Raw genomic sequence first — 16,113 nt, 5'->3', positions numbered from 1 at the left:
GAATGACCCCCCCCAAAACACCCTTTTATGGACTCACCAAGGCTGAAGAGGACCAGGAACTTCAGGCAGACAAACTCCCGTTGGTCCATTTGCAGAGATCGTAGTTTGGCCACCAGCTCCTGGGCGTGGCTCAGCAGATTGTTGAGGGTGGCCCCCGCCTGTGACGCAATCACTGCAAAGTCTACCTGTAATTTGAAGAGCAATTGGAGCAATTTCAATTCACCTTCATCAGGTTTTCCACAAGGATCAACGAGAAACAATACTTCCTCCTTCTGATGTATTTTCTCAAAACCGATAGTAGCGTTTGATAAAGCCATAAAATCCAAAAAGATAGATGGTGGATTGACGGACATGGGGGGGGGGGGGTGTTGCAGCTGCAGCAGATTTGTCTGGGAGGCAAGTCCTTCGCTGCCAGTCACTGTAAACAGCAGCGTATGAAAGTTTGATATTTATTGACAATTCATTACCATAATTGACAGTGGGAAGGTTGATCCAGGTGTTCCCCACAGGAGGGACCCCGGCTGCTCCAATTTGCAAGGAAAACCACTGTAGGATTCCAAAGGTACTACGTGTGTACCCAGGGAGTCGTAGGGAGCTGGCTGCCATCCTACATGTTTAGTGCCACCACGGTTCTCCCTCCCGCTCTGGGAGGTTTGGAACATTTGGCATCAGATGTCGGTGACCGTCAGCTGTACGGGCGGAGAATATTCCCAGTCGCCCAAGGATACTAAAGTAGGGGTGGCACCCGAAAAAGCAATATTGTACCTGAAGCTTTTATTCTGACGGTGATCCATTCCCCTTCTTCCCACAATCGCCAAGGTGAGAGTTATGGCTGGGGCCACCGGCAGACGCTGCCCCCTTTTCCAAAGTGTCAATCAATTTACATAAAATCAACTGTGCATGAAATAACTTGCTTGAAGGATTGGACTGTTGATGCTGATGCCTTAGGTTATTGCCTCCTGGCCTGGAGTACAAGGAGAGGGGAAAGCGCTATAACTAACTCTAGCGGAGTTAGCACTAACCCCGGTGACCCGCATATCAATCAGTCAATCAATAGCACTTGATTACACCTCCTGCAGAGACATGCCGGCTAAACATGGAAATAAAGCTTCTGATTTCAAGCCATCCTGAAGCCATCCCGCCATGAGCGGACGCTCGCTGTGCAGCGTGGGAACAAAAGCAAAACAAATACGCCACTGGTTGTGGTTGAAATTCCACGGACACCAGCGGCGTCGTGCTGTCGAAATATCACAGGGTTGCCATATTGGAAACTACGGTGCTGCAAGGCCTTGCTTAATCATTCAACAGCTCAGCCCATTTGTCATTTTATCTTTGCATGCATTTTAATAAGCTGGAGTCCATGTTTGATCCTGTGACAGGAAGAAGAACTAGCCTCCTTTCTCGCCCGACTGAAAATGCACATACAGTCGCCGCTATGTTGGTGACCCTGAAAATGACATTCATGTTCACTTTCTTTTGGGACTCGTGTAGAGTTCAATCGTGGACGCATCTGATATCGACCGGTAGACTTGCTGCCGTCTGGTGTCTGTTCTGGTCCGTACATGAATCCATGAATCCGATTATATCTGGTCTTCCATCATCTCCTTATATTTCCACATGTTCCATAAAGTATACCGAGGAACATACATAGGTGTTCTTGGGATTAGTAAGTCCCAAGCAAGTTCAATTGTTATTAAGGTCGGAACAGTATTTCTATTTGTGTTTGTATTAGAGTAAAATTAAAAATAGAATAAAAAAATACAAATAATAATAATTACAATAATAATAATTATTAATTAATTATTATAATTAATTACAATTATAATTAATAATTATTTATTAATTATAAAATTATAATTAAATTAATTATAAAAAATAATTATTTATTAATTATAATTCTTATAATTAATAATAATAATTTTTTCATAAATCCACCAATGAACCTGTAAGATAATAATAATAATAATAATAATAATAATAATAATAATAATAATAATAATAATAATAATAATAATAATAATAATAATAATAATAATAATATTAACAACCAAAACCCAAAAAGGAATCGAATATTCCAGGTTGGGTAAATGTGTTGTTCCATGTGTAAGCTATAGAGGGCAGTCAGGTTCAGCACGCTGGTTAGAAGGCTAGAATAAGAGATGGAGGAAGTGTCGGGGGGGGGGGTTCACGCCGTGACCAGACAGTAAAATCGTTTTGGGGCTTTGACTTACCTGTTGGCCAGTGACCAATAAAATGGAGCCCTCCTTGGCGTGCAGCACCTGCCTGAAGACGTGGTCCAGGATCAGGAGTTCGCTCCAGCAGTTCTGTAGAAGTTTCATCTGGTCGTCGACCTGTTTAGAGATGTGAAGAAAAAGCCAAAAAGCCATAAGTTGACACTTTAGGGATTATTATTATTATTATTATTCCCATTCACCTCAAAAGCAACAGCAGCAGCTGCTCCGTGCAGGTGGGCTCATACGTCATAAATCAATATCGCTGTTGGTTTACTTCCATATTGTTTTGCAGCCTTGCACAAAATTGAAAGGGACACAGTCCAAAGTGTGTGTGTGTGTGTGTGTGTGAATCTTTCCACATTCAGTCAGAACTTAACTAAGTGCCTCTTTAGCAGGTTTCTGTGTTTGCCCATTGCCAGGAGTTTCTGAGTGATCCCACAGGTTGTGATGATTAAGACCACGTTTTTTTTTGTTTTTTTTACGCCTGCTGAATTGCAGCCGCTGGCTCCCATGGACCTGCCAGGTGAGCTTTGGAAGCGGGTCAAACGGTGCACCAAAACAACCTCCTCCATTGTGACAGACCGCCTCTTCCCATGCCTGGCCATGTTAATCATTAGTCCACATGGGAGACTCAAACAAAAAGACCACTTTGGGGTGGATGGAATGAGGAAAACATCAACAAACATTGTGCTCTGTGTTGTGTCGTTCCAAAGAATGTACGCTGTGGTGCTTTGGTGCGTCAGTGTGTCTTTTCCTGTGTGGGAACGTGATGTTGGCCACCAGTATCAACAGCGTGTAGGAAGAGGAATGTGGATCGATGTTAAGGCCGGCTACATGAGCAGGTGCGAGCTTGGGCACCATGAGAAGGAATGTCTTCTCGTACGTATGCTGCGGGGAACATGCTCACAGATCTATTTGTTCAACTCTTTGCCGACTTTGCTCGGAATCGTCATGTCGCTGCCAACGCTTTACGGCACTGAAAAAGCCATCGCTGCAGGCTTGCCAGCTCCAAAGTCTCCTGTTGATCAGGGTTGTTATGGCTGGTGATTGGTGGTCAACATCGGATGTTTACCTTTCAGTAAGACACAACAACGTGGTAGAGCCAGATTGTACGTGCTTCCGAGACACATTCTCCACCTGTTCTGGGGTTCTGGTTGTGCTGGTAACCTTTGGCCAACTTTGAAGACTTGTGTGGCTTTCATGGATGAAATAATACTGAGAACACACACTTGGCACTGCTGTGGTCTCCTCGTGCTTGTTCTGGTTCTCTGGTCCAAAAGTGTGTATTGTTAATTGAAGATTAGCGGCAGACATATTGCCCATCCTAGTGTCAGCCAGTCTCCCAACTGGGCTGGCGTAGGCTCCAACGTAGATGGACCAGAGATGAATGAGTGGAGAATGAAGAGGAATACCAAATTTGAATCATTCTGGATGAAATGCAAAAAAATGAAGGCCTGTCCGTCACCTGTCGGTTGTCAAGTTCCTGCGACCTTTCCATCAGTATTCTTGACTCGTCTCCTCTACTTTCTTTACACCAGTTTTGTGGTGGAGGCAACTCGAGCTAAAGCGAAATTCAAATGCCTTCATTAAAACCGTCAGAAGGCCTTCAAAGGAGGAGTTTCTTTGAGCCACCCTCCGACCCCCCCCAAATCCAAAGACCCAAAGACCCTGGAAGCTAGTGTAAAGGGACGGGGACATGTAAGGCCCAAGCTCTTCAAAAGCCAACCCCCAACACGCATGTCACGCTGTTACCGAGTGGCGGGGTCCTCATCAAAGGGTTGTCCTGACTCTGCCTGCCTGAAAGCGCCTCCCTGACAAGAAAAGGCCGGGTCATCAAAGGGGGTTACGGCGAGGCCAGGGGACACCCGTCTGCAAAAAGGGAGACCGGTGACAGCCAGCCAGGCATGAAGGCGGTCCAGGGATCGGCGTTCAGTTGGATGACCTTTCAAGTACCAGTGACACAAAGTGTTTCCTTGACAAGCGCTTCCTTTTGCTCCGTCCAATGAGCGACATTCATGGCGCCTGATCCCACAAGGTCCGCTGCCTGCACCCACAGATAATATGAACTCGCTGACATCCAGTCAGACGCTTTCTTTGGTATTTCTATACTATCCCTGGGCAGAAGATGCGGCCAAGTCAGTCAGTGAACGACTGGCTGATTGCCAAGTACTGATTACAACTTCCATTTGAGTCGAATATAACACCACAAAGTTCAAATCACACTTTGTTTAACCCTGCCATAAAACCTAGATGACTTATTTAGTTGTTGAACGCTTATCTCAAGATGGAGGAAATTTAGATAGCACACGGTGTACCGGCCTTGTGTAGCCGTAAAGAGAACAGTTGCAGTCACCGTGTTGCTATCACCATTCCTGCTCTCCTACTGCACCGTCATCCATGAAGACGCAATCGCGCTACAAAGATTGATTTGATTTACAAACAAGAAAATATTTGGATCATTTCTGATGATTTTCCCTGATTGTACGATTTTATAATCCAAACCACCCCGGTCTATTCATCGGACTTTATGAAACCAGCAGTTCTTACTCTTACTCTTACTCTTACTCTTACTACCATAGAAGAATGATCATAGCCGTCCCTCGAATCCATGACGGATGTCAGTTGGAACATATGGAAATACAAGTAGAATTGTGTCTCTAGGTGGCGGTAATGAAACATTGGCGGGACATTAGCTCACATGACATTACCTTAACACCTTCAAGGGAACTGCTGTGCTGTGAAATGAAGCTAGAGATGTTCTTATGATCTGGAATGGCAATGAAACGTGCAACTACTATTGAAAAGTGATCATTTACCGTTTTTTACGGTTTATACAAATGATCAATGGAATACAAAAAGAGTAAGAGGTCCAAATAAAGCCTAAATCCTAATTACAGAATGCCTAAATCTGGAGAGACGTTTTTTAAAATGGAGGCCGAAAGAAGCAGAGGACGGGTATAAGAAGACGATCAGTAAATTCGAATGGATAATAATTAGACCCCAAAAGGAATAGAAACGGCATGAAGGCTACTTGGGGAATAATACATAAAAATGCTAAAATAGAATCAGTCCTTCCGAATGATTTTGTAAAACATGATTGTGACATTCTTGATAAAACTGAAAATGCAAATGAGTTGAATGACTTGTTTGTAAACATACATGGCCCTCGTCTTGCAACAAAAGGCAGCGCAAATAATAAGAAGAAGAATGGAAAACATGGGTCAGGGGGGAAAAGAAGAAATACTAAATATTGTAAAAAGTATATCATCCAGCGGCTGAATACAGCAGATATGGACAGGATATAGCGAGGGAGGATCATTGAAGTGGTTGTTGAAGAATTTACATTTACATATACATTTGTAATCCATCATTTGGCTACAGGAAAGTAGCCAAAGTAATTGTAAGCAATCAAGTAATAGCCAAGTCACCCTTGCTTCCACAAGTTTCCAAACATTGTTTGTCATCAGATTCCATATTTTCTTAGCCAGATGCAACATTTGAAGCAATGGTCAGTATGGCTTTCGGAGCAACCACCACTCTGGCATTAAGTGAAGAAATTATGAGACTGTTTTTTGTATTTTTTTTGCTTCTTACAAAATGCAATTTCAGAGGAGTTGCCCTTGTTTGGGTTTCAGGTTATTTAGAAAAAAGAAAGCAGTTTTATTCAGATAATATCAAATCCGATATATTCAGTGTGGAGTACCTCCGGGGTCGATCCTTGGCCCAATATTCTTTGTGTGGAAGATACAACACAGGTGTCCAATGCACAAGAATTTTAATCAACAAAAATGTGGTTTGAAGTCACTAAATGATCGTTAAACCCGGAAAAAACACAGAAAAAAATAACTTTGTCCCCTGACCGGAAGCAAAGATGACCTTGGCACAGCCCAGCAGACAGTTTCCCAAACTGAATGTAACAACATCATCACCGAAGAAGAGGGCTAGCTAATCCAAGCGGAGATTCAGATTTCCATACACCGGCAATGAAAAATACATATCCTCCAAGAAACCAATTTAACACCTTGATGATCATTCAAGTGAACGGGATCAATGCCGGGATCAATCACTTAGCCCATAGGTTTGGTTCAAACCACCGGCTAGGATTAATGGGGTTTTGCAGCGCTAGAGAAGGAAAGGAGAGCAAGTCAGAGGGGTATAAAAATGCCAGACGAAAGAATGAAAGAATGAGAAAAGACGTGGGGGGGTTGAGGGAATCAAAAAGCGATCGGGAGCAGACATTACCGGGCAAACGTAAACTCATTAGAATCTGCGCATTCAAACAGTCCCGACCAACGTCATGTTTATTCATAGCCCCCTGCCAATTATCAAGGGGTGCTAAGTCGAAACAGGCCAGCGAGGTAGAAGCTTCCCCCCTTTGCCGTGGCCTGGTCTTGGTATCGTGCCACGAGCATTGTTAAGCGGCGTGCAGCGCAGCCAGCCTTAACGAGTCCACGCAGCTGGATCTGATTTTAATAAGTACGTCCATTTTTGATGTGGACTAATGAACAGATTAATGGAATCTCCTTCTGTGGAGCTTAATGAATGGAGAAATTCATGCTATTTGCTTTTTTTGGCTTGGCACACAAGGGGGAGGGGGGCTGCATGCGGAGATCCCAAGCTAATCCACCTCAAACTCGTACAAACAATCACGGCGCTGCCCCCGCTCCTGGACAGGAATCAATGGCGTCTTGAATACTACAGGTGAGGTTTGAAGCGCACTTCAATGCTGCTGTGTGTGCTGCGCTGCGCATCCTTTGGTGCCGTCCTATTGCAGCATCTGGTCGCCTTGAGCCAAAAGGCCGGGTATTCACCTGGGAGCGCCGCCTGTTGTTCTGCCAGCGTTTGCAAACGCTTAATTATGTCTTGCCTGCTTGCTGGCTTCCAGTTTGGCCAGTTAATGAAGGAAGCCTCCACAGGGCACGTATTGAAGACAATTATTGGCAAACAAAAGCTGCTTTCATTATATCTAACTGCTGATTTACAAGTTCATACTCTTATTATGTAGGTTCGGAACAATGACTGCCAATTAAGGGCTGCATTTAGCCGATGTCGGAGTAAGCCACACTAGCAACTGTAAGGGATACGTTCGGTTTATTGTATCGGTCCATGTGATGCAAATACACGCGGAAATCAAGTCACCATCACCCACATAAACACGTCCCGTTGGGAATTTCAGATCACCATTAGCATTAAGAGTGATTTGTGTACATGCATTCCAGATTCCAGATGGAATCTGAGTGACGGTGCAGAAGAAGGAATGCCTGACGATGGAGCCCATCCATCCAGAAGTAAACATCTACGTCTTTTCACGTATTAGTTGTTGGTGGGTTAGGGTGGATGAGGTGTTGTGTGTGGGAAGTCCACGGTATCTCCATCGGGAGAGAAAATACACTTGTGACAAACCCACACAGGACTGCTGCTGACATGGCAGAGGATAGAAATGATTAGCTTGCCCCCCCCTCTGTTCCCCCAAACGTCCCCTGTTTACCATGGCATACAGTCCATTTGGGTTTCGATCCAACAACTGCTAGTGTGATAAGGATGCTGGGAAAGTAAGCGGCTGGCGATGTTGGGAATGGGGGGGTTTGAAGCAGCGTTCAGACCAGAGGAATGATCGTAGGAAGGACAGAATGCCGGAAAGTCACAAGAATCTCCTCTTTTGCTGATGTTCCGTTTGATGGTCTGACCACTGAAGGATCCAGGCTGACTACTTGGTTGACTACTGTGGAGCAAACACAAGCTCCTCCTCTTCTCCTCTTCTCCTCTTCTCCATTTCAAATGTCATTTGTGTTTGTGTATGTGGCCCAATAGTTGGGAATGGCAGATGAGAGCAACGACATGCCATAGAAAGTCAATAAAGTCAAAAAATATATTTTCCAAATATATACACTTGTACTATACTCCTTAATGGAATGTGAACCGTACCGTACCGTACCATACCACACCGTACCATACCGTATCGCATCACAGCGTACCATACTGTACTATATCAAGCCGTACCATACTGTACCGTACCATACCATACCATACCATAGCACATACTGTACCATACCAAACTGTACCATACTGTACCGTACCACACCATACCATATCACTTGGAGTAGTGCTGCATAGTAGTGGTGGACCAGCCAGGACACTTGTCATTGTTAGAGTAAATCCCCTTTATTAGGGCCATTTTTAAACGAGTGCTCACATAGAAGCTTAGTATTGAAACACCTGAAGGTAGAAGGTAGGCTGCTCCAGTATCTCCAGTATCTATCTGTGGCGGGGTGTTCAATGACACCTTTCATTAGCGTCAATGAATACTGAATGGCCCGTTTGTCCGGGCACACGGCAAAGGGCGTGGGCTCCTCCACGTCTGATTGATAATACCTGTGAGCGTTTCCCACGGTGACTTCGCCAACTGACTCTGCGGGCTGACATTTAACCCCGAGAGCGTGTTGCTTTTGATTGAGCACGCTCACTTCACCTCATCCGTTTAGCTCATGCAAGGACGGGTGGTATGGGCCAGTATGGTCCAGTGTGGTCCAGTATGGTCCAGTGTGGGCCAGTATGGGCCAAGGAGACAAAGGAAATGCATGTGCATATTTGCACGTCTGCAAATATGGCAGGAAGTTACAATACATGCGCTAGTCAAGCATAAAGCGTATGAGAAATGCAGGGTAGCAGTAGCGACGCTGCAGGAGAAAGGTGTGATATTGACGAGACGGGAAAAAAAAAATCCCACTTTGGGCAGGGTGTCGGTGCGTTTGGTCAAGGCCACTGCTGATGTCAACAATCCTCTCCGTGCACCGTCTGCAGTCAGCACGAGAGTTGGAGACCGAGGCGAGTCTGGTCTCCACCTCATGCATAAGCATGGAAAAAATCAATAAGGTACCTGTGAGCGACGGGTCATGAATTTTACATTCAATGATATTTGATGGTTTGTTTACCGCATACATCCAAAGCACAACGTTTGGTGATCAAATATTTGGATATATGATTGGAATGATGGATAAAGACGTGAAAGGAGAGCTTGAGAAACGAGGCATGCCTGGTCGTCAGAAGGTTCACGCATGAGTGTATGGCTTTAAGAAGGTTTTTTTTAACACACTATTGTTTTCAGGATACCTTCAGAAGACGACCCACCCCCCACCCACTTCAATCTTAAGGCTTAAAGCTAAGAAGCTATCAACTAATTATGAAAAACACAGAGAAGCCCTAATCAATTATTCACATGAACATTAGGCCGCTAATACACACGCAGCCCGGGGATCTGGAGCTCCCGAAAGTACCCCCCTCCCATGTCTCTTCCTCCACTCTAACACGCACTCGATGGAGACATGACGCAACCTGGAGACGTGCATGACAGGAACATCCGTAGCGTATACACGCGTGGGAGTGGGGGTGCACGCCTTTGCACTCTCATGTGCCCCCCCCCCATTCAAGGTAAAATGAGCTGTGTAGTGGACTGTACTGATCATAGAAATCCTATTGATCCGTGACTCGCCAACCCCCCAAGCCCACGTACATCTTCCGCTTAAGCCTCAGCCATCGGCCTCCTATGCAGCGCCATCATTACATGAATGAGTGCTGCACTTGATTGTGTGAAAGGTGGGGGGGGGCCTGAATATGGCACGGGGCAGATTACAGCGCCGGGGTTAGTTAAAAGAGCGGGGGGGTTGCATTGCCTTTATTATCCCTCCATGGCTCCGGCAAGGGTGGGAGGAGGATTTATGTGCGTGTATGTATGTAAACGTGTTTGACTTTCACCGAGCCCATAACGCATGTCTGGAATAGGAGGAGACAACAAAGAGGCTGCCCCCCCCCCACCCCCCGTTTGTATTATTCAGTCAAGACATCTTAACAACCCATCACATGCACATCCTTCATGCACTTCCAGATGCTTTCCCATTCGCATTCCAGTAGTCCCTCCTTCATCACGGGTAGTTGGTTCCAGTTCCGACTGTAAGTGAACTTCTTAATTCCATATTTATAATAGAATATTTTCATAGAAGATAGAAAACCTTCTAAATGTGCTTTTGAACATTATTAGAGCCCCTGAACGTAAACTAACACCCCTAAAGTTACCTATACACTCGCATTAGCCAATATAGTGGACATAAGAAGAGTAAATAAGCCATTTAAGACATACATAAGACTCATTTGTCCTGATGTGTGTTGCAATAAATGTGTTCCCTGGGGGTGAAGAGAGAGTGGCAGACAGGAAGTGACGTCAGGGGTTCAGAGTTGAGTTTCATCTTGCTACAATGCGGTCCCAGGTTTCTAGGGATTACTGTGCTTGTTGTGAGATCATTCAAAGCTGCAGTACAAGTCTGGTGCTTGTGTGTCACCAAACATTGCAGTAACATAGCTGACAGTGATTAGTGTGAAAACGCTTCATTTAGGAAAAGCAACCCTAACATGAGCATGTTTGGAATAATAAAAATTCCTAATAACGTATGAATGAATATATTTGGGAAAAACCCTGACAGACTCAAGTGGTGAAATGGGAATTGTGGGAAATGGGAAAAAGTGGCAAACCGTTTTTGGATGATGTTAGAAGAAGGAGAGGACAGCTGGCACGCCCCCAGGGGATCACTGCCCCCCCCCCCTCCCTCCTCGATGGGCAAATTAAAACAGTGAATGAGCTAATCAAGCATTTCCGGTGTTCCCGCTTTGCCATGTAAACAACAAGGAAGACAAGGCCTCGGAAGCACGCGGCAGCAAAGCAGATGGAGCGCCACGCGTCCCCAGAGGTGCCCCGCCTTGTGTCTCATGACAGATGCTGACATGGCGCCGCAGCGGGAGAAGCAAAGGGAAGTTGAGACAGCAGCTTCCTGCCTTCCCCGCTTCAGCTTCCCCGCTTCATTCCTGGAGCTTGAACGGTGATGTCAACACCTTGTGCAGAAATTCCCCTTTCAGCACGTCGGATTTATTGCTCATTATTGTTCCACCTTGCAGAAAAGTGTTTTTATTTCCTCTGAGACAATCAGAAAAGAACGTGGCGCTGTAAAGTCCTTTGGTCGTGCAGCGCTTTTATTCCTTACGCATGGAATCATTTATCCACTCGGGCTGCCAAGGTTGCCGTTATGGCGTTTTTGGGTGAAAAGCAGAGAACGATTGACAGGAGGAGTCAATGATGTGAGACTCGTAAAATGTCCTGGTGCAGCGCTAAATAAGTGCGGAGAGAGAGAAGGAAATGGAAAGCAGCAGAGGAAGGAATGCTAAAAGTCGGGCCAGCGAACAGGTGTCTTTGTCCTACTTTGCTAGCGGCGCTCAAGCCCGTTCCTCCGCCGCTCGTAGTTTGGCGTCGGGCCCCTTTTGAAATTTCTGGGCTGTCGTCACAACACAAGCATCGCATCTAATGTTACTCCTGTGGAACTCGTGTGCGGACATGCAGTGAGCCGCTCGCTCGTTGCGCGTCGTGTGTAAACCCTCCTCACCGCCATCTTCTATGTATTGTCCCTCGGAACGCCCCGCACGCGCACACGCACGGCCCCAAGTTTCCCCGCTCCCTGTCAAGAATAGACCGGCCCCAAATAGGCGTCCAAAATAGACATCGGGGGACAACTGTTGACAGCTCGGTGACGAAAGGAGCAGAGACAGGCACAACCTCTTGGCAGGCCGGATTACAGCCGCATAATTGCGGCCATGCAACATTGGAACATAAGACGCGAGGTGCAATTCTTGTGTTTTTTTTACTGAGGCGAAAAGCCCATTGAAGCGTTGCGTTTCAGTGTCAGAGTACATGGCGAGGAACAACGAGATAAATCAATGCCTGGAGCCGTACGCCAGCTAACGATCCAGCCTGGCCTCATGCCGCCACTCCACTACTTTTACATTCATGTACAGTATATTACTATGTATGGCGTATTACTACACGTATGTACAGTCTACTAATATATATACAGCAATACACCGTATATTGTGGCAAGATGAGTCCCGCCAAAGCCAGGGCAGGAAACGGCCAACGGTGAACTTACAGAACGCCTGTCACACGGTAAAATGTCCCGGGTCGACCATAGGATGCCAGGGCAGTACAACTCCTTGGCACATGAGCCATCCCTTGCCCACTTTACACCCGTACAGGGGCACCTCGCTTTTGTTAGTCTTTCATTCCGCACCTTTGAGCAAAAACCAAATGGGATGAAAACTGAGGCAATTTCTCTTATGGGGTCAAATGAATTAGTCCTGTAAATATTAATAAAACATACCTTTCCTAGGGAATCGTGGTAGCTTTACAAACATGGAACAGATTGACTTCAGCAGTGTTTCTTGGCCCCATGGCATGTGATGTAGCAAATAGCACCAGCAGTGTTTCTTGGCCCCATGGCGTGTGATGTAGCAAATAGCACCAGCAGTGTTTCTTGGCCCCATGGCATGTGATGTAGCAAAAAGCACCAGCAGTGTTTCTTGGCCCCATGGCGTGTGATGTAGCAAATAGCACCAACCGTGAGTCAGCAATGCAAGCTTTGTTTGTCCGCTTGAGTTAGTGGAACAACAAAGTACAAGGCCAACGGAAACAGACTATTTTGTTACGTGCAAAACTGTAGCAAAACCTAGACTACAAAAATTGAGGTAAAACTTTGTAAAGTTTCCAAAAATGTCCAAAACCAGGGGGTGTATGAAAACCGAGGTTTGACTGTATCTTTGTTTGTGTCTTGCATGTCTGGTGTATTTTTCAGTTTCTTGTCAAATGTAAGCAAATATGTCGTCTGGGGTTGCGTACTGTAAAAACTTGGATCTGCATTTTTTCTTATGGGACAACTTCCTTTGGTCAGCAGAAGTTTTGGATTGACCTTCTGGAACGCATGGATGACGCCAACCGAGGTCGTTATTGGTGAGCTCATTTACGCTCCCACAGTGACTGTAAATCAGGAAGGCAACAACCTTTAATTGTTTTCCACAAGACACATGAGATGCAAGAAGGTGTAAAAGAGAAAGACAGATCAGCTGACAGGTTGGCATACTTGTGCACGGTGTGTTTAGTTTAGAGGTCAAGGGTCAACATAAGGCTACAGCAGCCACACCTCGGCCCCTCTGACCTCCAGGAAACCTTAGAGCTGCGGGCTATTTCCAGGCCAAACGCCTGCGCCGCCGCTTCATTTTGTCTTTGTAGTGGTCTTCAGTACGTGCTGCCACGCCCCACGCCACGCCACGGCCCACGCCATGCCCCACGCAGCCCGCCTGCGCGCAACAAAACCTTTCAAGCCCAACACATTTTCAGGCCAAAGACCCCCCAGAGAAGCCCTTCAGTCTTTGTTTTGTTAGACACGATAGAGCAGCTTAGCTAGCAAAAAGAAAGCGATGCTAACTTTATCTTCTACTAATTTCAATTCTGTTCACATCGAAGCCTCGTTGGAGACGCTAGGTCCTTGATGCCAACTGATGCTTGGCGTGGCGGCACTCAGGAAGATGAACGTGTACTTAAGATGGCTCCCAGCTCCGAGTGCGGCCAAGGGAAGCCCAGCGGATAAAGTTGCTGGGATTTTGATGGAACGCGTGTTTACATGCCGTTGAGTTCATTTGTTAGAGGCCCGAGCGACTAAATCAGCCCCCTCGCATCCACTTTGTTTAGCCATTTTCTTCCGCTCTATTTTTGCTGCCTCTCCCGTCTTTCAAGCGCCCCCCACACCACCCCCCACCCGCTGATTTGACTGCCAAGTTGACAGCAAGCGTACGGACTGGAAGCGTCTCTTCACCCACGTCAGCACATTAACAAGCGGGATGACCTGCCAATAAAAAAGGCTTTTACCCTGATCGTCCCCAAACAAGACTTAAACGCGACCCGCTTTCTGCCGCACCAAACCCAAAGTGCTCCCAAATGTGACTAAGGCTGCGTTAACTTGCTGCAAAATGACAAAGTAAGGCAGATGGAGGCGTTTTTACCTTTTCTTTTGTTGCCTCATTAGCCGGGCTCGGGAATGTGGCGAAGTGGAGAAAGGCGGAGAAGGATGGAACTCTAAAAAGGTGTCCCTCCAGATTGAGGTGATGCAACACTTTTACAATCCCAAATACTGCCATTTGCACTTTTACTGACGGGCTTAGTTGACCTTTGACCTTTGTGCCCATTATGATCTTCATGCCACAGAGGACTCTCATATTTTCGTGGCATGACAAATTCTTCAACATTTAATTAATATGTGGTCGTGATGATGCTCCCCATCTCTATGCTTCACTCAGATCGGTCCCTGAACACACCATGATGCTGTGTGACACAAGAATGAAAGCGGAACCTTGGTTAGCGTCAAGAATCCGCTCCAGAAGGTTCAATTCTAACCAAAACGTACTCTTACTGAATGTTGAACCTCCAGGAAGCCAAAGCACCGTTTTATACTTTATACTTTTACCTACAGGAAAACATTCTCAATGCATACGGGAACATAGAAAGGGTGAAGGAAAGGAAAGATAAAGTGATTCAGTGTCGGCAAGAGCAACACCACTCCGCCTTCGGTTATGATTATGATTATGATTATGATTGCATGTTTACTTTGCACCTGCTCGGAATAAGAATGGTGTGAGTCACACGTAAAAACAATCAGCATCTCCAAGATAACGACCAGAGGAGGAAGTGGAGTCATTTAGCGGAACTCTGTATACTTTTAATGACATACTTCCAGTCCTCATCAAAGCAACAAGTACATGAGCAGACCCGCTCACGTTAACCTCCTGTCGTCTCCTGCGGGACGGTCCGGCTTAAATCTTTCCCTTTTAACAAGTTCCCCGCTCTTCCTTCCGGGCCCCTGTCGGACCCGGTGCTTGGCGCAGCGGGACCGTTCCGCTATTTGGGAAGGCCGTGTCTACAGCCGTCAGGGGAGTCCAGGAGGAAGTTGACTTTTAGAGTTGTCCGCACTTAGAACATCTAAAGCTTCGTGGGCACGGAAGCCAGTGGACTTGAGGGACAACATGTCTACAGCATGTCTACAGCATGTCAACATGTCTACAACATGTCTACAGCAAGTCTACAGCATGTCTGCAGCAAGTCTACAGCATGTCTACAGCATGTCTGCAACATGTCTACAGCATGTATACAGCATGTTTACAGCATGTCTACAGCATGTCTACAGCATGTCTACAGCATGTCTACAGCATGTCTACAGCATGTCTGCAACATGTCTACAGCATGTCTGTATTTGCCATCTTCTGTTGCACAAAAAGCATGGATGCCTTCAGGATCCACCTGTAGCCACATGTTAGGTGTGCTTGGCCAAATCCTTTGATCCCGTCAAGTGGTGAACAATAAAGCTTGTTTTACAGTATTTATGAAAGCCTGATGGTCCTGCCTGGTCCATCATTTATGAATGAAAGAACCTCCCCCGCCTCCAACTCCTGCTCCTGCCCAGTGCCACTGATCAAACAGATATTGTTACCGCTAAAATAGCAGCACGCGGGGAGCCGCAGCCCATGCATGCAGGCTGACAGCGGGGCAGGGGGGCGGGGGACGGGGGGATGGGGGGGTGGGGGTCAGGGATGAAAAATGTGGAATTTAGTGGCGATTTAGACAACGCTCTTCCTGGTGTGTGTGTGCAGGGGTGCGCAGTACAAGTGTTCATGTAGTGTGGTGGGGGGGCCATCATCTATCACCGGACAAACGCTAGGATGCGGGGGGTGCTGCTGGAGGCTGGGGTGAGGGGGGGCTGCTCAAATGAAATAATATATCTTTGAAAGCCTACGCCCCGTGCCGTCCCCGCCGCCATACATCAAGCCCGTGAGCGTCTGGTGGAGTCGCTCCAGGCCCATTAACCTTCCACCTGTTCCCCCCTTTCACACCCCCACCCCACCTACCGCTCCTCTTTTCACCCCCCGCTGTCCTTCACTGGGGCCCCCTCTCCTCCGCCCCCCTCGCCCCCCCATTCTCTTCCCTCTTTACCCTCATCGGTCCTTCTCTCCTCCTCCT

General features: G+C 46.5%; 1 protein-coding gene across 1 annotated transcript in view; it reads right to left on the bottom strand.

The window, feature by feature from the left end:
* The window catches only part of nr5a2 (nuclear receptor subfamily 5, group A, member 2), a 52,986-nt gene that overhangs the window by 19,421 nt on the left and 17,452 nt on the right, over positions 1–16,113 (bottom strand). Inside the window, exons 5-6 of the mRNA XM_058073029.1 lie at positions 2,232–2,351; positions 38–185 (exon numbers count right to left, since the gene is read on the bottom strand). Coding sequence (XP_057929012.1) covers positions 38–185; positions 2,232–2,351 — 268 coding nt within the window. The remainder of the gene's footprint in view (positions 1–37; positions 186–2,231; positions 2,352–16,113) is intronic.

Source organism: Doryrhamphus excisus, chromosome 5, assembly GCF_030265055.1.
Source record: "Doryrhamphus excisus isolate RoL2022-K1 chromosome 5, RoL_Dexc_1.0, whole genome shotgun sequence".
Classification (NCBI taxonomy): Eukaryota; Metazoa; Chordata; class Actinopteri; order Syngnathiformes; family Syngnathidae; genus Doryrhamphus; species Doryrhamphus excisus.
This window is presented reverse-complemented; position numbering and strand designations above follow the sequence as displayed.